Source organism: Gastrolobium bilobum, unplaced genomic scaffold, assembly GCF_033153095.1.
Source record: "Gastrolobium bilobum isolate Gb01-03AN ecotype WA unplaced genomic scaffold, APGP_CSIRO_Gbil_v1 utg53169, whole genome shotgun sequence".
NCBI classification, from domain to species: Eukaryota; Viridiplantae; Streptophyta; class Magnoliopsida; order Fabales; family Fabaceae; genus Gastrolobium; species Gastrolobium bilobum.
The window spans coordinates 59,404-80,793 of record NW_026898687.1 but is presented as its reverse complement, the minus strand read 5'-3'; the positions used below and the strand labels follow the sequence as shown (position 1 = coordinate 80,793).

At 33.8% G+C, this 21,390-nt stretch overlaps 2 protein-coding genes across 3 annotated transcripts; one reads left to right on the top strand and one right to left on the bottom strand.

Moving 5' to 3' along the window:
• Positions 1–628: 628 nt before the first annotated feature.
• Positions 629–4,400, bottom strand: LOC133318391 (uncharacterized). 2 transcript variants are annotated; one of them, XM_061520377.1, is made up of 4 exons: positions 4,303–4,400; positions 3,592–3,721; positions 1,917–2,106; positions 629–1,701 (listed from the first exon to the last, which is right to left on the bottom strand). In XM_061520377.1, exons 2-4 carry the CDS (start codon positions 3,622–3,624, stop codon positions 1,160–1,162), a joined length of 765 nt encoding a protein of 254 aa, XP_061376361.1. In that variant the 5' UTR covers positions 3,625–3,721; positions 4,303–4,400; the 3' UTR covers positions 629–1,159. The 2 variants fall into 2 exon arrangements, with proteins under 2 accessions (XP_061376361.1, XP_061376362.1); XM_061520378.1 differs by having other exon boundaries at positions 4,291–4,364.
• Positions 4,401–5,399: 999 nt separating this feature from the next.
• LOC133318371 (putative pentatricopeptide repeat-containing protein At5g52630) lies at positions 5,400–7,678 on the top strand. Its single transcript, XM_061520357.1, has 2 exons — positions 5,400–5,411; positions 5,612–7,678. The coding sequence occupies exons 1-2, from the start codon at positions 5,400–5,402 to the stop codon at positions 7,676–7,678; spliced, it is 2,079 nt and encodes a 692-aa protein (XP_061376341.1).
• The last annotated feature ends 13,712 nt before the right edge of the window (positions 7,679–21,390 follow it).

Genomic DNA, 21,390 nt, shown 5'->3' with positions numbered 1-21,390 from the left:
AAAGAAACAACTGCACCAACACCATCTTTATACAAAACAAAACGTCAATAAATAAAACTAGCAGGGTTGTCCTCTGCAGAGTCTGGACTACTAGAACAATTTAAGAGAACTAAAACTATAAAATCAGAAATTCTCTCGCCAGCACACTGGAGATTATTGATATGGTGACAAACCAAGTATATAGCATGCATTGACTCAGTTTTGCCATGATAACAATATCTGGTATTAAATATGTTTGCTTTCGAAAATTGACAAGCATTTTAATAGATTCAGTTTGTACATTGTTTTATTTTTATTTTTTTATTAAAAATGATTTTATATCTCGATTTGAATATGCTTATATAATAATCCAAAGAATTTTGCTGGGGATTAATTGGAAAAGGGACTGTTTAGTTGTTTCGTAAGAAAAAACATTTATTTCCAAGTTATAAGAGATGGTTTTTTCTAACTTCTGAATATGATTAGCACATATCGATAACACCATTGCCAAAAAGAACTCAACTAATAGAGAAGATTCCTAACACCCCCCTCCCAACACAAAAAATAAGTAAATAAAAATAAAACCGTTTTGAGCTTCAGTTGCATTGCACGCCAAACTAATGTGCAAAAAAAGAAGAGCTTTAGTTGGTTCATGACAAGTCCAGTAATACTTAAAATACTTCCATGTGTTCAGAGGTACAAGTGATGGGTGCATGTGCTAACATTGTAACTCTCAGAAAAAATAAACTAGATAAGGAGATTGTTGTGAGGTGGCAGGACATCTAGTTATTTTGCAACAAGTTATCATTAAGGCCCGGATACCAGAGTAAACTTTTTTATTTCTGGGTACATGGGTAAACTATTTTTACTTCCGAGTTTATATCTCAACATTCTAGGGTTTAACCACCAAAGTTTGGACTAGATAAATCCGAAGCATTATCATTGCTTTGCCTGAGGAAGGAGGTTCTTCATCATAAATTCAGTAATCCAAATATCACAGCTACTACAGATCATTTGTACAGTCAAGTTGTCATGTAACTTCAGAGAATCTTTAGATATGGATGAAGCTTCAGCACAACACAAAACAAACTTGGATACAGCCATACAGGCATAGAAAGTGAGAAGGATCGACGAAGAAGAGCGAGCAAACTGTCTGTCTATACTGAAAAGATTGATGTATTCATAAGTCTACTGGGGAAGCATGATGGATACAAATAAACCACTGACCATCAATCCTCTCGAACACATTCGTTACAAACTGTCCTCCCCATCTGCCTCCTTTCGTCTTTACAAATTCCATGCAAGTAACATACCCCATATCCCCTCTAGCATGAACCTTAATGTCTTCTAGTTTAATTTCTAGTGGAAATTCATAGTTAGCCCATACAAAATTCCAGCTCTCAATAACATCATCATACCCAGATATTCCTTTCAAACCAGGGTGTACACAGCATACCTCATCCCTTTTTGCCCACAGGGCTTGCATGGATGCAAGATCTCCATTCCTGAATGAATCATAAAACCGGCTGTTTGCCCCAAATACTGTTGTCTTGCTATCTTTCTGAAGGTTTTTGAGAGTATCCCTTATTTCTGCTGCTTTAGTATAGTTCTCTTCAGCAATAGCATTCTGTAACTCCTCCTCCAAAGTCTGTTCATCCAATGCAATGCTCTCACTACTCAATATGCCCTCTGAGTCTTCACTTTTTACTCCCTGTCGTCTCCCTGATAAAAACCAAAGGCATTTTTTGAGAATCTAAACTAAATTTAGCAAATCAATTAGTACTGAAAACTTGGGGATATAGATGCAAAAAGAATTGGACTCGAGCAAAATCAAGATGAGAAAAAAAATGCTGGCCAACAATTTTTATGCTAATCAGCTAAAGACTGATTATAATATTATAAATATGAATTATCAGGTTTCAAGCAAAGATACTTACTGAGTCTCCCCATTTGCAAATTGAGACATTGACCATGCAAAAGACACACTTGGTCTCCTCTTCCAAAATTTTTGTCAAAAACTAAACTGTTTGGGGTAAATGAAGGCAGATGAACATGACGTAACTTCTGAAAGCTACCGATGAATGAACCAGGCAAAAATTTAAACTCCTTGATAGTAGAAGAAAGTCCCTTCATAGAATATATAAAATCAATCAATATAAAGAAGGTAGGGAACAAATTATATATATATGTACGGCAAAAAATTTAAAATATTGCTTTTTTAATAAAAAATTACGAAAATATAGTTGTTTTGAACCAATTTACGGATCTATTGCACTCAGTCACGCCCAAAATGGGAGTGACCACTCACGCCTCACTTAAGCGTGATCCACAAGGTACTCACGCCTTTTCCAGGCGTGACCCATTACACAGAACAAATTTTTTTGTGTTTTGTTTTCAAAATCATCTTGCTTTCTTCATATCTTGCTTTCTTTTCAAAATCCACTGCTACTCAGGACTAACTAAAACCACATTTACAGCAACTCAGAAGATTCCCTTCTCTGTTCCCAAAAGCTCGTTTTTGAGGTGAACAGAATTTCCCCCCTCAGAAGCAATGCACGCAGCCTGGGAAAGAACATGCCATGGATCCAACACCCCAATTCACCTGCCCTGAATACAAGCCATCAAACAACTTCAAGTATATATATCAAAGTTTCCCTACATTAATTGACTTTCTTTATATATATGTTTTTTTTTCTCAATTTAATCAGTTGTATTTGTGTGTTAATTTTCAGGGAAAGATAGCAGTAGTAATTGGTGGTGACTCTGGTATTGGACGAGCCGTATGCAACTTGTTTGCATTAGAGGGTGCTACTATGATTTTCACGTATGTGAAGGGACAGGAAGACAAGGAAGCGAGGGACACTCTTGAAATGATTAAAAACTCTACGACTGCAGATGCCAAGGATCCAATGGCTATACCAGCTGACTTGGGTTATGATGAGAATTGCAAGAGAGTGGTTGATGAGATTGTCAATGCTTATGGCAGGAATTTTGTTTCTTATGTCAGAAAGTTTAAAAACAAAACACAAGAAAATTTGTTTGGTGTAATGGCGTGAGTGCCTTGTGGGTCACGCCTAAATGAGGCGTGAGTAGTCATGCTCATTTTGGGCGTGACTGAGTGCAATAGATAAATAAATTGGTTCAAAACAACTATGTTTTCGTAATTTTTATTAAAAAAGCAATATTTTAATTTTTTTGCCACATATGTACATATATATTTTAAACTACAGAATAATTAAAAGGGGAAATATAACTTTATCCTCATTCCTCAGCAATTCATAAAGTCAATTTTCTTCAGCAAAACTCATAAAAGGTCATATTGTTTGAAACCATGTAACGGAAATTCTAAGCATATATACCAGTTTCCAACAGAGATTGAAATCAATCCAAGCGGACAGAGTCATTGAAAATGCCTAAAGTTTTCCCAATTTCCATTTCAAGTAGTTAATTTAAATCTAATTTCAATCCTAGAATTCTTTAATCAATAGATCGTTAATCAAAACACAAATAATTTTCAAAAACCGATGCCAAAGACATTTCAATTCCACAAAATATTAAATAAGAAAACACAAGTGAATTTTTGGGTTAGACAAAAGGAAATAGGCAGCTCACATTGAAGGATAACGAAGTTCCATAAAGCGCCATAGTTGAAATGCTAATTCCAGATTTACAGCTCCAAGAAGCTAAGAAAAAGTTCTTTGATCAGCTGAGCACAAACAGCAGATAAGAATACCTACCTATCCTGAAAATCACAAGAAACTCTTGATGAGCCTGCACCTAAGCATTGCTGTGGGTACATATACATGAATTAAGTATATTTGGACTTCACACCATAACATGAAGGTAAAAAATAAACTCAAATTATCAAGGAAAAAAAAATCAAGAACATAAACTGAAATTAAAAAAATATATAAAACACTGCCAATATAGATGCAAGGACTTCTTCCCATCATATGGCTCTATTCAATCAATATATTCATATAACAAGAATTGAGTAATATACAGGGAACAGAGTAACAGTGTTGAAGTGCATGAAAATTTTCCATTTTGAGATCTTTACACCCCGGAACAAATTTGAACTATCAAAATGACTATTCAATATTAAAAATGAAAAAATTTAAGCAATTGGGGTTAAGAAAAAAAGCATATTTAAAAAGGTGAATCAACTTGGGTATGTGTGGCAACTTCACTTGTCATTTTAAAAAAAAAAACAAAGATAACAAAGAAAGCATTTGAAGAAGAAACAAACAGAGGAAAAAGGAAGAGTAACAAAATGCATATCCAAAAAACACTACAATCATAGCAGCGCACATTTAGAGCAACCTGAGAAGAGGAAAATCGAAGACGCTGGTAACGAGACGCAGGGATCAGCGGAGAGAACACAGTTCGTTGATTGATTGAACAAAAGAGGCTAAGATTTCTTCCATCAAAGAGGAACCGGGATGCAACGATGTCGTTTCTTTGCATAAAAATCTAAATTAATAAATTATAACAGTTAAATTCATATAAATTAACATTAGGATTTGGTTTGACATCCTATATTCCTATTTGAATCATTGATTTCGGTCAATTTGATAATGTTAATTTATTTAGAATTAGTAGTTAATTAATAAATATAATTTAATAAATTATAATTATTATATTGACTGATATTAATAGTTCGAATTAAATGTCAAACTAAAAAATTTGATATAGGTATTAAGTGATATATATATATATATATAGAAAAAGTATTTCTACAGCCACTTTAGATAAAGTTATCTACAGCTATTTTTTTTTAACTAAGTGCGACCGGTCGTACTTAGTTATAACAATAAAGCTGCTCTTTTTTTCTCTCTCCTCAGACACTGTCGACTGACGTGGCGGAGAGAGAAAATACATTTTTAACGTACGACCGGTCGTATTTAGTTAAAAAAGAGTAACTATAAATAACCTTATCTAAAGTGGCTATATATATATATTTGAAAAGCTAGACCTCTATGGAAATAAACTAAAATGAAATAATTTAGATAGGAAAGAAACACGAAGAGGTAAAATGGTTTTGATGTGTAACAAAAAATGTTAAAGGAAAAATAAAATTGAGTAATAAAAATAAATAATAAAGTTTTGAATACAAAATAAACATTTTCAATATGTAAATAAAAATTCACATAATCAAATCATATATACTATTATTACTTGCTTTGTGAGCACTAGTGTAAGACCATGCTACCATAATACTTCCTTTGTCTGCACTAGAAGGTATCAAAAACGTTGTTTTAGCTTACTGATGCACTCCGTCACAATACAACATTACTGAATTGCCCAAAACGGAGAATGCTTCAATCCAGGGATAGAGAGAGGTGCAACTCTCATAGGAACTCTCAAGTCATGTGACATCCCACAAAATATGAGAGCAATTGCATCATCAAACCAGCTAAATGTGTTCAAGGGTAATTGACACTGTTAAATTTTATTATAAAAACATGAACTTTACACCCCAAATTATAGGCCCTCTTGATTATATTTCAAATGGCAGGGCATAAAATCATGAAAAATAAATGCAATTGTTTATAGCTATTATTTGCAATCCATAATTTTATTTATTTTGTATTTACATAATTCACCCTTTGTTTTGGCACTTCAATTTCAGAGTGTTTTTGCATTTGGTCACAAACTGAGTGACTCCAAAGCAGTGGTTCACCTTATCCAAACCTATGCACAAACCAAAGAGTTAATCAAAGGAAAACAGTTGCATGCTCAGCTGATCCGAGGAGGGTGTTTACCATGCACCTTTCTGACGAATCACTTCCTCAATTTCTACTCCAAATGTGGAGAGCTTGATTACACTATCAAACTGTTTGACAGAATGCCACAAAGAAACATGGTTTCTTGGACAGCCATGATAACTGGGTTTTCTCGTAATTTGAGGTTTGGAGAGGCTTTGTATACCTTTTGTCAAATGAGAGTTGAAGGAGAAGTTACCTCACAATTTGCCCTTTCAAGTGTGCTTCAAGCTTGTGCCTCTCTTGGGTCATTTCAGTTTGGTACACAGGTGCATTGTCTCGTTGTCAAATGTGGGTTCGGCTGTGAACTGTTTGTGGGTAGTAATTTGACTGATTTGTATTCAAAATGCGGGGAGGTGCCTAGTACTTCTAAAGTTTTTGAGGAAATGCCTTGTAAGGATGAGGTGTTGTGGACTTCAATGATTGATGGCTTTGTGAAAAATGGAAATTTTGAGAAAGCTTTAATAGCTTATAAGGAAATGGTCATTGATGATGTTTTTATTGATCAGCATGTACTTTGTAGTACTTTAATTGCTTGCAGTGCACTTAAGGCTACTGGTTTTGGGAAGTCCCTTCATTCAACTATTGTGAAGTTTGGATTCGAATACGAGACTTTCATAGGAAATGCCCTTACAGATATGTATTCAAAGTTTGGAGATATGGTAAGTGCTTCAAATGTCTTCCAAATCAATTCTGGTTTTAGAAATATAGTGTCTTTTACTACTATTATTGATGGTTATGTTGAGATGGATCAGATTGAGAAGGCTTTAAGCACTTTTGTTGACTTGCGGAGGTGGGGAATTGAACCTAATGAGTTTACTTTCTCTAGCTTGATCAAAGCTTGTGCTAACCAAGCAAAACTAGAACATGGGAGCCAGCTCCATGGTCAAGTTGTCAAATTCAACTTTGACAGAGACCCTTTTGTTTCTTCCGCACTAGTTGATATGTATGGAAAGTGTGGGTTGTTTGACCACTCAATCCAATTGTTTGATGAGATTGAAACTCCAAACGATATAGCGTGGAATACATTGGTGGGAGTTTTTGCTCAGCATGGTTTAGGAAGAAATGCCGTTGAAACTTTTAATGGGATGATCCACAGAGGACTGAAACCAAACGCAGTAACATTTGTTAACCTTTTAAAAGGATGTAGTCACGCAGGAATGGTTGAGGATGGGTTAAACTACTTTTATTCCATGGACAAGATTTATGGGGTAGTGCCTAGAGAAGAACATTACAGTTGTGCTATTGATTTGCTTGGTAGAGCTGGAAAGCTTAAAGAAGCAGAAGATTTTATAAATAGCATGCCTTTTGAACCAAATGCTTTTGGCTGGTGTTCTTTTCTTGCGGCTTGTAAAACCCATGGTGATAAGGAAAGAGCCAAACTTGTAGCAGACAAATTGATGAAGCTTGAACCTGAAAGTAGTGGGGCTCATGTTTTGCTTTCAAATATTTATGCAAAAGAAAGACAATGGGAAGATGTAAGAATTTTGAGGAAGATGATAAGAGATGGCAACACGAAGAAGTTGCCAGGTTACAGTTGGGTTGATATTGGAAATAAAACTCATGTGTTTGGGGTTGAAGACTGGTCTCATCCTCAAAAGAAAGAAATTTATGAAAAGCTTGATAGTCTTCTTGATCAGATAAAGAGTATTGGGTATGTTCCTCAAACTGAATTAGTTCTGATTGACATGGATGACACTTTGAAGGAGAAGCTTCTTCTCAATCACAGTGAAAGGATTGCTGTGGCTTATTCATTACTAACCAGTCCAACTGGGAAACCGATCATTGTCAAGAAAAATTTAAGAGTTTGCTCTGATTGTCATTCTGCATTAAAATATATTTCTAAGGTTACTGGGAGAAATATCATTGTCAGAGATATCAGCAGGTTTCATCATTTCTCCAACGGTTCTTGTTCCTGTGGAGATTACTGGTAATGTTTGAAAGCCTGGAGGTTTGTGAAGAGATCTGATGCTCCATGCTAGAAAACTAAGGAATTTCCAAGGCCTGCATTTTTTTTCACAATTTTTTGCGTTGCCATTTAAAACAAGTGGCATGTCCAATTGTCCATGCTGCACTAAACTTATTATTGCCAGGGGAGTGTTCATGTTTTCATGGTATCCATGCCATGTGAAATAATTTATGATGGTATTTATTGAAACTGATTTCTCCTTGGATGCCAGGCCAATTGGCTGGTTGCTTTACTATGTTTCAAATGGGGATCAATAAGGTACTCAATAAGAGATAATGTCCCCAAAAGGACAAGGATGTTGTATTGGCTTCAGAATCAAATGTTGATGCTTCAGCTACTGTACCAGGGAAAAGAACAAGGATTGAGTTGGAACAAGGGTGCCTTTTAAGCAACATATAGTGTGTTATGTCACATTTTTATCAAAAAGTGGCTGATGGAAGGTGGGATTTTAGGGCAAAGGTGTGGTTTCAGTGACTTTTGAGTATATTTTACCAATATTGGGCGTTTGGGTTTGACCTATCAGTTCTCCCAGCCCCTCGTCTTTTGGCACAACTCAACCAAAAACTTCATTCACCCCGCACTGTTCCTGCTTCAATTACATCACCCTCTTCTGGGTTAATAGAGTTAATAAACCCCATCACTTCTTGTTTCTCTTCTGAGCCAGCTCTTGCTCAGAGTGACTGTGAGTGGATTTTTTTATTTTTCTATTTTTAACTTTTTGGGGAGTGGTAGTGAGAGGCTGAGCTCAAAATATTATAACATGAAGGGTATCAAAATCTTATTGTTATTACTTGATCTGTTTGAGGTGGCTGCAAGAAAGAGTACCCATGATTTTATCATTTGATTTAATATTGACAATGACATGGAATTTTTCTGAGCTGGTGACAATCTTATTACTAATAGTCATTGTTTCATAGCATTTTTGTCTCGTACTTAATTCAGTTCGATATGATGTTCTTTTTCATTCTAAAATATTAAAATTTTGGGTTGTGGGTTTTGGAACGTGGATTTGGATTCAATAGTATCTAACTATATGATCAGGATGCCTTAGCCTATGAGGCTTTGGTTGAGTAAGCATCTCTTCCCGTAGAGATAATTTCTTGGGAAGTTTCCTCATGTCATTCTAACTTAATTAAGCTCACTTGTTTGTTTGTTGTTGCTGAATTTTTTCGTACTAATATGAAGCAATAGTAGTGTCCCAGCTTATATTAATTTAGGTACCATAGACTGTATTTTATTCATTGTGATGCTTTTGCTTCTGTCGTGCTACAAAGGTCGTACGAAGGAAATTTCCTCTTTTTGTAATTGTTATGCACTTGTTAGTTTTCTCTTTGTAATTGTTAAATTTTACTCCAAAGATGTCTCTCTCATCGCATTTTATTCGGAGGTGAACATCAACGTCTAGCGAAATAGCCAGTAATTATATGTCTATGGAGTCAAGGCAGAGATGATTGGTAATGGGAAGTAGAGTACCACTAACCAATAGTACGATGGTATGAATAAGGGGTGTCTGAGTTACCTACTTAGTAAATTGGATATACTCTAACCATAAGGGCATGTTTGGTGTATAGTATAAGATAAGACCTAATAGTATAAGACCTGATAGTATAAGGCCTGATTGAATTTTAATACTATCCAGCGTTTGGCACAGTATTGTTTAAAATAATATATTGTATAAGATAATATCATCTAGTATTTGGTAATGCACTGTATAATACTATATAAGATAAAAATAAATATTTTTAATACAAATATCCTTTAATAAAGAATTTATATAATTCTTCAAAAAATGTCATATGATATTATTTTTTATAAAAATTTATTGATCAGTGTGTCCAAAACATAAATTAATTTTTATAAAAATAAAAAATATTAAATATTTTAAAAATTAATATATCTTTATAAAAATATTCAATATTTTAAAAATTAATATATATAAAATAATATATTAATTTTTGAGAATTACACTGGTCAACGATATTAATACACCAACATCTTATCAAGCCTTATCCCTCCCCCTTAGGCCGGATTAAGTTATACATTTTGATGTATTAAGGGATTCTGTTGTATAAGCTTATACTATACGATGATCACACCAAACAACTGAAAATGTCATAACGTATAGTATAAGCTTATATTATCAGGCCTTATACGTCACACCAAACAGGCTCTAAGTGTGAAGCTGTAACCATGATGGCAAGCCTTGTGAATACTGAAATAACTTATCATTCCCCTCTCATTAACTATAGAGATGAAGTGCACTAGGAGGTTGTGTACATAGTGGGTAGCTTAGTAGGTGATTAGTGATGTGATGCAATGCTTAATGGATGGTTATATGTAATGGGTGAAGGTTGAGAGAGAATGGTAAAATGACATGCTTAGTACATACCATGTAGCGAGGAGAAAAAATTGGGACGATTTGACTGGTCCATAACACATTTATCATTATTAAGAAAATGAAAGAAAAAGATAAACGACTGTAAAACCAAATAACAGGTGAAGCACCCTAAAATGGAGTGTGTGTGATTCTTGAAACTATTGCTGAATGAGCCAGAAAAGGAAACTGGCCATCTAACAAGCTCATTCCTATATATTTGTTATGCTGTTAAATGATATTAGAACACCACACGTATTCGGTATTGAGAGTAGTTTCTCTTCTAGAAGGTTATAGGTCCAAGTGCGAAATGTTTAGAATCACTCGAAATATTATAACAAAGAGGAGTCAGATTTTTGGAATATTCAATAGAGTTATCTTCAAATTAGGGAAAATCCTAAAATTAATACAAGCTATTTTGCTCGAACTTATATGAATCCAAATAATCCTGCTCTTATCTATTGCATTTATATATGACCATATTATTAATATATATATATCCACCACTACTCAATCAAACATGTGGGCTCTTGTTGGGACTCACGGCAAGTGCACCGATCGTACAAGTAATAAAGTGTTTGAATAAGAGATCGTTTCCACGAGGATTATACTCAAGCACTAATTCACTATTGCAACTTAAGTTGGACGATCAAAATTGGATTTGTAACAGGATTTGAATTGAAATTTAAATATTCAAACTAATTACTCGCAAGAAATTAAAAGCAAGAATTTAAAAATTTGAATTAACTAATGTAAAAGAACGTAGCTAGGGTTTCGATTTCCTTCAATCTCTCTATTGCGTCTGAATTCCTTCTTTATGTTAATCGTCCTTAATATCAATCTAATCGATTCTTTCTAATGTAATTAGGGCTCAATTCCTTGTTACCCTAAATCTTTACAATCTTGCAAGAACCCTAATTCCCCGATTATTCCCCAAGAAGGTAAGCATTAAGTTCAAGAACCATAAAGATTACGCAAACTCTATGTCTATCCCTAGAATCATAAAGCTTACGATGAAATTATCAGATACGGATTACACACCAACATTCCTATTGTCATGCATTTACCTAAGATCAATATATAAGATTCAAGCTTATATAAAGCATTAAAAACAGATAACTTCATTCATGATAAAAAGGAAAATTAACATAAAGAATTGTTCAAAGCATAATAAAGATCTTGAATTTCATCTAACCCTAACTACTTAAGAATTTAGCCGGACATAGCAAGATCAAGAACGAAAGAAAATAGAAAAGTTTCTCCAAACTCCATAGATGATTGGTGAATCTTCAATATCTCCAGTGCAAACTTGATTTTGATCTGTCTCCTCCGCTCACGAACATGAACCGATGACTCTTTCGCGTTCCCTCTGCCTCCGAGTACCAAGAACTCTTCTTGAATGTGTAAAACTTCTTAATTCTGACCCAAAATGTGTTTTTAAGGGTAAAGATTTTGTGCCCTAGGTGGATACTTTAAGTGGGCCAAAGTTGGATTTTCTGGGGCGCTTAAGCCTCCTAGAATTTGCATGAAAATTTCGCGTTGCGCGCTGGAGCGCGCTCTGCGAAACAAAACTTTCTTCTTGGCCCGCGCTTAAGCCCTGAGTTGGGGGCTTAAGCGCCCAGAGGCAGTAGGTACTTGCTCTTTTGGGATAATTAGGAGGCTTAAGCTTCGAAATGGGGGCTTAAGTCTCCTCTTCAACAACTTGATAATCTTGATTTTCTTTAGATAGATTTTCAAATCTTCTAGGTTTGATCTCCATCTATCCAATCTTGATTTCTGCTTCCATTTATCTTCAAATCCCTTCAAAATAGCAAATATATAATATTTAATCCATAATTAATAAAGTTCATGATTTTATGTCAATAAACCCTAGATTTCACTCATTTAACTTGATAATTCATATTATTTTAGTTCATAAAAACAAGATAAATTAAAAGTTTATCATGCTGAAAACATGTACCACATGTTTCCTTATTATGCAAACATTATTCCTTTGATTCCTAGCCTTTCTAGTGAACACTGATATGACACCATGTAGGATTATCTCTTTCAAAAATACCGTCACTCCTCAAATCCGATATTAATTGTTCCAAGTTTTCTCCACACCCGCAACAGCATTGAGTTTCAATCTCTGCTCATATATTATATGGTCTTGGATTGAGAATAGTTCATCTGTTTTGTTTGTTTGAATGATGTATAATACATGCGATTTTTCTAAACGCAAACTGCCAAAGTGCCACCACTCTTTTCATTTATTTCATAAAATTAAGGAACTTAAAAATTGCAAATAAGGGATCAGACATAATCTAATCTTGCATTATGGCATCAGGCATTCCATTCAACTACTCTAACCTGCTCATCAGTCGTCACGCACCCCAATGGGTTTATTCTATTATCTCTTCCTCTGTTGCGGTCTTTAAGATAATGATATTTATATTAATTTTCTAACGAAGCCAAGGCACATTGTTTGTATCTATATAAAATTTCATAGGCAATATCTGATGCGCATGGGAAATAACAAGAACATAAAAGATATTCGAGGAGATAATAGAATATCCAAGAAAGCCAGCACGATATTCAATCACATTTTGTATTTTCTTTTCTTGTTTTTGTGAAATGATATGATTGATGCTCTTTACTGCCCTACAGTACTGACCTACAGCCACATTGAGAGCACCCATTGGTGTAAGTAGGTATAATTTGAAGGTTCTCAACCAAGGTTTCTCTTTTTGGGGCACCGACCAAAATGTCAACTTTTATTAATTTTTTTATCTAAATGTCATGCAAACAGTATTATTTTCCAATTTGTCACGGGGAAAAATTCGCTACCCAGTATAGCGAACTCGGTTTGCTAACGTGTCACATTTCTAGTGGATAACAAGTACCAAGTTAAAACCAAGTTCGCTACCCCGTGTAGCGAACTTGGTGTCTACTAGAAACGTGACACCTCAGCAAACTGAGTTTGCTACACCGGGTAGCGAACTTGTCCCCGTGGCAGATTAAAAAATAACAATGTTTGCGTTACATTTAGATAAAAAAATTGATGAACAATGTTATTTTGGTCACTGTTTCCTCTTTTTGTCGCATTATTTCAAGTTTGGCACATTATAACAAAAGCACCCACACAACCAACAACCCTTTGACCTGCTCAATTCTTTCTATGAAGGTGGCAAATGGCTATGACTCTATGAGGCTATGCCGAATTCGAGCACATGTAGTTTATTTTATCACTTTTTATTGTGAGATATGTTTTAGATTTAACATTGTTCTTTTGGGTGTCGTTTATCTTGTATTTCTTTTTTAGTGTCTCATTCGGCTAGGAAAATGTAATGGAATTTCACTTTAACCATTTTAGCTGAAGGTTTGGTCCCCATATTGGTGTATGTTACAGAGACCAATTGCTGACCTGACTAGTTTATATGGTATTATGTCATTTATGTAATATATGAGGCATTTTTTTTTAATGTGTTAGGACTTCAAGAAATGAAAGATTAAACCATACAAGAGTGACGTGTTAAGACATCACTAGTGACATGTTTTATGCCGTGTGTTCCACCATCTCCAAATACTTAACCCAATAAATTTGCTGCTCTAGCCTAAAGCAGAGCAAGTCATCAATCAATGATCTAGGAGTCTATTTAATATCACGTATAAAGTCTCATAGTATAAGCTTATATATTATATGTTATGACATTTTTAATTATTTAGGCCCTGTTTAGTGTGATGTATAAGGCTTGATAGTATAAGCTTATACTATACATTGTGACATTTTCAGTTGTTTGGTGTGACCATTGTATAGTATAAGCTTATACAGCAGAACCCCTTAATACATCAAAATGATGTATAACTTAATCAGGCCTAAGAAGGTGGGATTAGGCCTGTTAAGGGGTTGATGTATTAATATTGCTTACAAGTACAATTCTCAAGAACTAATATATCATTTCAATATTAATATATTAAAATACTTTTTTTAATATATTAATTTTTAAAATATTAGAGAATATTATCTTATACAATATCATACCAAATGCTGGATAATATTAAAATTTAATCAGGTCTTATACAATCAAGTCTTATACTATGAGGCCTTATCCAATACTATACACCAAACATGACCTTAGTGTGATCATCGTATAATATAAACTTATAGTAGAATCCCTTAATACATCAAAATGATATATAATTTAATCAGGCCTAAGGTTGTGGGATTAGGCCTAATAAGAGGTTGATGTATTAACGTCGCTAACGAGTATAATTCTTAAGAATTAATATATTAGTTTAATATTAATATATTAAAATTAAAAAAATCAATATATTAATTTTTAAATATTGGAGATTTTTATTTTTATAAAATTTAATATATCTTTTGAACACACTGATCAATAGATTTTTATAAAAATTAATATCATATGACATATTTAGAATAATTATATAAATTCTTTATTAAAGGGTATTTTGATAAAAAATATTTATTTTTAACCTATCTAGTATTATACAGTATATTACCAAATACTAGATGATTATTATCTTATACAATACATTATCTTATACAATATCATGTCAAACGCGAAATATTAAAATTTAATGAGATTTTATACTATCAGATCTTATCCTATATTATGAAACAATCTAGTATAATAAATAGGATTGACTCTATATCTTAACAAAGCCTTAAATGAACGAGTCTATTGATCCTTCCAAATTTATGGTCCTTAATCTTTTCTCAACATGTGAGACTCCTTCGTACTTGAATTTTCAAGAGTTTTGAGTGGTTATGGACATCAAAATTGATTCAAACTTTGCTTGCAGCAATATAGATCATGCAGTGTGGAGGATGAATGTAGTCTCGGTTTGTTTGTAGAAACAATATTTGTTTTGTATTTGATAAGTAAATAAACTACACTTCAAAGAAAAAAGCTGAACTATGTACAAACCAATTTTAATACTTCAATTATTTAATTTGTTGTGGGTCTTAAGAAATCAGTTGGGTTAAATTTTTTTAATTTTTTATCTTCCAGCTTTATTTTTTCAAATGCAAGTGTCTTGGAAGATTCCCCTGTATAAGGTTAGTCTTGATGACGCCTATTATGCTTACAAAAACAATGCAGTGTGTGATGGAACATTGGGAAATGATTGAGGTGAATTTATCCTTTTAAATGACACAATTTATATCCTTTCACTCTCACAAAGAAGTGGGACCCACACTTTTTTTTTTGTCAACTCTCTCTCCTCCTTTATTTATCTTTTTCTCTCTCTCTCTTAAAATGACACAACTTTACATCCTTTAAAATAATATACACTTGTTATCAAAAAAAAAAATAATAATAATATACACTTTACCCTTACCTTGCTCAATTATGGTGGCTGAGTTATGAGACTTTTTTTTTTATATAATACATGAGTTATGAGACTTTTCCTTTGGTCTCAAGATTAGAATTGACTTTGGGTATCTGTGAGTAACTGTGGAACTTGACTTTTAAACTCAGTTGCTATCCTTGGCATCCATGTGCATTTCTTTTGGTCTTGATCAAAGACTTATTGAATAAGGATTAACAAGTTTTTTTTTTTTCTTAGGTAAACAGATTAACAAGTTTTTTATTATCATGTATTTAAAGCAAACTCCTACACTAATGTCTCGGCTAAGTTTTCCCTTCATTTTTATCTGTTAGAATTGGTACCCCTTGCCTTATTTTGTTGCTTTTTATGGCCAATTATAGAAGTTATATTTTAATTGTCTACGTTCTATTTAATTCATTTAGATATTTAGCCCCGTTGACCGTTGTTATTCAAAAAAAGAACTTCGAAAAATTAGATGACCACTAACTTAAAATTTGAGAATAATATTAAGAACTAAGAAGTTTGTTTGTATTAATGTAGGGGAGGATTATTTAAAAAAAATTAAAAATAAAATATTATATTATATTATTAGAAATTCAAAAATGAATGATGAACTCACATTAATTAAGAATGAATTAAGTGATGATTGTATAAGTGTAAATCCTGTCCTTAAAGATTTTGAATCAAGATATAATATTAAGTTTATTATTATAATGAAAGCAGCAAATTAATGGTTAAGTTATGAGTAAGAGTTATTATTCTTAAATTAGTTTAACATGATCATTGTTATAACGATATAAGATCATTTTATATTGTTATAAGTTTCACATTTAATCTTAATCGTTACTCCATTTATATATGACGGCTCGTTATTAATAAATTAAAGCTATTAAATTAAAATAAATTAATGATTAAGATTAATTATAAATTATTTTATTTTTATTATTATATCGATGTAGTGAGATCCTTTCGCTGCTACTATATATATATATATATATATAGGGAAAAATATTTCTCCGACAACTCGAGATAAGTTTATCTCCGGCAACCTTAAAATTAGGTCGTTTTGTTTATTTATTTCCTTTATTTAATTGATTTACCTTTGAATGGTTATGATTCATTTTCTCTCTCTCTTCCTTTATCTCTATTGATCCATCTTTGTATGGTTATGATTTAGTAGCCAGAGATAACTTTATCTCCGGCAGCTTGAGAAATTATAAGCCCATATATATATATATATATATATATATATATATATATATATATATATATATATATATGGGTTATATTTATCTCATTTTACATGAGATAAACAACTTTTCTACACACACAAAAAGGGGTTAGGTCCCACCACTCTTTTTTCTCCCTCCTCTTATATGTGGGTCTCACTTATACTTTTATTTCTATAACATGAGATAATTTTTTCCCTACAACATAAGAAAAATATATCCCTATATATATAGGGAAAAATATTTCTCAAGTTGCTTGAGACAATGTTATCTCCGGCCTCCCCAAAATTACGTCGTTTTGTTTATTTATTTCCTGAATGGTTATGATTCCCTTTTTCTCTCTCTTCCTTTATCGCCATTGATCCATCTTTGTACGGTCATAATTTAGTAGCCGAAGATAACATTGTCCAGCTTGAGAAATGATAAGCCCATATATATATATATATATATATATATATATATATATATATATATATATATATATATATTTAACATAGCTATCAGTATCTTACCTATACACGATACGATTCATACGATATAATATGATTCATAAGTCCAGGGAGACACGTATTGTAAGATGTATCAGAAAGGGATTTGTATTGAACGATACGATATTATAACTTACGATACGATAGGTTTATCATACGATACAAAAATTAAATCAAAATTTTTAATTTTTAATATAAAAAAATAAATAAAGATTTGATTTTGCTATTTAAATTAAAAAAACCTAGAAAATAGTAATAATAGTAATAATATTAGTTATGTGACTGATAAATGCTGATAGTGATAATAGTAATAATATATTAGTCATAAATCTTAAAGATTGATGAGTAGGAGATTAACTCATTTTTATTTTAATTACTTATATATTTTGCTTATTGGATCCTTTTTGAAATTTAGATTTATATGATATTAATTAATCATGTATATTTAATTTATTTTTTATTATATTATATATCTTACAATTTGATACGATTAACAATACAAAATATTGGCCAAACGATATACGATACGATACGTATTGCGATTCAACAACCTTGGATGTAAGATATAAGTGAACTTTAGTAATTTCTAATAAATTATAACAATCAAATTAACGAAAATCAACGGTTAGATTTCATGTCAAATTTTTAATTTCACCCCAATTACAAATAATTTTGTCGTGTATATATATATATAGAGAGAGAGAGAGAGAGAGAGAAATATTTTTCAAGCAGCTTGAGATATATTTATCTCCGTCCATCCAAAAAGTACATCGTTTTGTTTATTTATTTTCTTATATTAATTGATTTACCTTAAAATGGTTATGATTTCCTTTTTCTCTCTTTACCTTTATCACAATTGGTCTATCTTTGTACGGTTATAATTTAGTAACCGGAGATAATATTATCTCAAACAACTTGAGAAACGTAAGCCTATATAATATATATATATATATATATATATATATATATATATGGACTTTATTTTTTTTTTCAGCCACTTGACGTTCAGTAATTAAATTTGGATAATTATAATCATACAAAGGTTGGTAAAAGTATTAAATACGGATAATGATAACCAATCAACGATATAAAATTTATTGTTGAACGTTCAGTAGCCACAAAAATGATTTTACCTATATATATATAAAGAAATAAAAGTATTTCTCAAGCAAAGTACGTCATTTTGTTTATTTATTTTCTTATATTAATTGATTCACATGTGAATAGTTATGATTTTATTTTTTATTTCTTCTTTTATTACCATTGATCCATCTTTATATGATTATAATTGTTGAACGGAAGATTCTAAAATTTAAATCATTCTTTAGTTGTTTAAGTTGTTGAAACTTTATTTTTGTTATTTTTGACTACTAGTCTATCTGATAATACGAGCTGAAAAATAGGAAGTAGTTGGTTACTGGTGTATAAATATACTCCTCTATTGAGGTAAATTAATATACAAGAATTGCATTTTAGAAGTCTTAGTTTATTTGACATGGTATCAAGAGCAGTGTTCTGATCCTGTTCCTTGTGTATCATATTGATCACAATTTTTTTCCCACCACCCACCCAATTTTCTTTCTTCTTTATTTCCTTCTCTCCATCACGTCACTTTCCTTTTCCACGCGTACGCCCCATATTTCTTCTTCTCATCCACGTGTCTGTATCCTTCTCACTTTCCCCAAATTCACCCTCCTAAATCCCTAAACCCCTTTCTCAATGGAACACGAAGACGAAATCCCTCCTACCCCACCTTCTTCCACGCCGGTACCCTCCTTCTCTTCTCAGAATATCATTCTTCAACAGGATAACTCTTCCCTCCCTGTCACCATAATTCTCGATGAAACCAATTACCATCTCTGGTCCCAACTGCTGGATATGCGCATTGGTGCCCGCAATAAGGGTGGCTTCCTTACCGGTGAAACTCCCAAACCGCCTCCTGATGACCCAGGCTATGCTACTTGGGTTACTGACAACAAGAAGGTGAAGGCCTGGCTCATTGATTCTATGAGCCCTCCTCTCATGCAGCGCTTTCTTCGTCTCGACACGGCAAAAGATATTTGGGATGCGGCCAAGCGAACGTTCTACGACGATTCGGACGAAACATGTCTCTTCGAGCTTAACCAACGCTCCTTTCACACGAAGCAAATGGGTCGCCCTCTGTCCACGTATTACAATGAACTTCTGTCCATATTCCAGGAAATTGATCACCGCCTCCATGCCCAAACAAACACGGTTGATGGTGTTCTTCATTTGCACTCTGCAATGACTCGCCTTCGAGTCCATATTTTTTTGAGTGGATTAGATTCTGACTTCGATCAGGTCAGAGGGGAAATTTTGCGCAAGGATCCAAAATTGGATCTTGAAGGCACCTACGCATGCGTACGAAGAGAGGCTCAGCAACGCCTCACCATGGGGCACCATAAATCCCCTGAGAGTTCTGCTCTGACCACCAATTCTCGCCCAGGACCTCATGCTCCTTCTCATCGCAAAAAACCAGAGAAACCTTCTTATCTGTGCTCTCATTGTGGTGAGAAGGGCCACTCTCAACAACGTTGTTATGAATTGGTTGGCTACCCCGATTGGTGGGATTTCTCCAAGCGTCCCAGAAAAAAGACACTTGGGCGAGGATCTGATGCACTCATTCCCACTGCAAATGTTGCTTCCGCCAGCATCTTGGGTAAGCCACAAGCCCTCTCCACACTTTCTGGGAAATCCAACTGGATTATAGACACAGGAGCCTCAGATCATATGGTTCGAGATTCCAGTCAGCTCACCAATATTGGCCCCTCCTCGCAATCTGTGATCTCCACGGCTAATGGTGGTACCTCCCCCATCACTGGTCAAGGTTCCATTTTTTTATCCAATAACCTATCTCTTGATTTTGTCCTCATTGTTCCTTCCCTCGAATTTAATCTGTTATCTGTGAGTAAAATTACTGCTACCTTAAATTGCACAGTCACTTTTTGGCCAACTTTCTGTGTATTTCAGGACATCTCCACAAAGATGATACTTGGTTATGGTGTTAAACAAGGTCAGCTCTATGTGCTTGAAGCTACTCCGCAAGGTGGACAACAATTGGAATGTGTTTCTGCTACAACTACTTCGCAGCAGGCTGAAGCTTCTATCTGGCTATGGCATAGGCGTCTAGGTCATCTTTCTTTTAATTATCTTAGGAAGTTGTTTCCCAGTTTGTTTACTGCTTTCAATAAAGATGTGCTCCAATGCAACATCTGTGAACTGGCCAAGAGCCACCGCATTTCTTTTTCTCCAAGTATAAATAAAAGTGTTGTTCCTTTTCAAGTTGTGCATTCTGATTTATGGGGCCCTGCCCAAGTTCCTTCTTTCTCTAAATCTCTTTATTATGTGTCTTTCATTGACGAATGTACCCGTATGACTTGGGTAGCTCTTTTAAAACACAAAAATGAAGTATTTCCTGCCTTCCAAAAATTTTACAACATGGTTCACACACAATATCACACATCCATTCAAACTCTTCAATCCGATAATGGCACTGAATATCTGAACTCCTCTTTCCTCTCCTTCCTCCAAACTAATGGGATTCGGCATCAAACTTCCTGCCCATACACACCCCAACAAAATGGGATAGCTGAGCGGAAAAATAGACACTTATTGGAGGTTGTCAGGGCTTCTCTATTTGATATGAATGTCCCTCGGTCATACTGGGGGGAGGCTGTTACCTCTGCAGCTTATTTAATAAACAGAACTCCTTCTAGTGTTTTAGACTTCCAAACACCTTACCAGAAACTTCAATATTTTTTTTTTCCAGCCCTCATCTTTCAAATCTTGAGCCACGTGTGTTTGGTTGTAGTGTCTATGTGCATATCCCTAAGCCTTTAAGAAATAAATTGGATCCATGTGCAAAGAGGTGTATTTTTGTGGGCTATTCTGACACCCAAAAAGGGTATCGATGTTTTGATCCAGTTAACCATAAGCTTTATGTCACCTTGGAAGTCTCTTTTAGGGAATCTACCCTTTACTACTCAGGGGGAGTGTCTCCCTCTTCTTCTCAGGGGGAGAAACATATGCATAATCATGGAGAAGAAGAGTTTTTCTCCTATATCTCACCTGCTGAACTTGTTGCCCCTGCTGAACCAGCAACCGAATCTACACTGCCTATTGTTCATGATGCAGCATCAGACACATCACAAGTGGTTACATCACCAACACAAACACCTATAACCGAGGATTCATCTGTGGAGGTTTCTGAACCACAAATTAACTCACA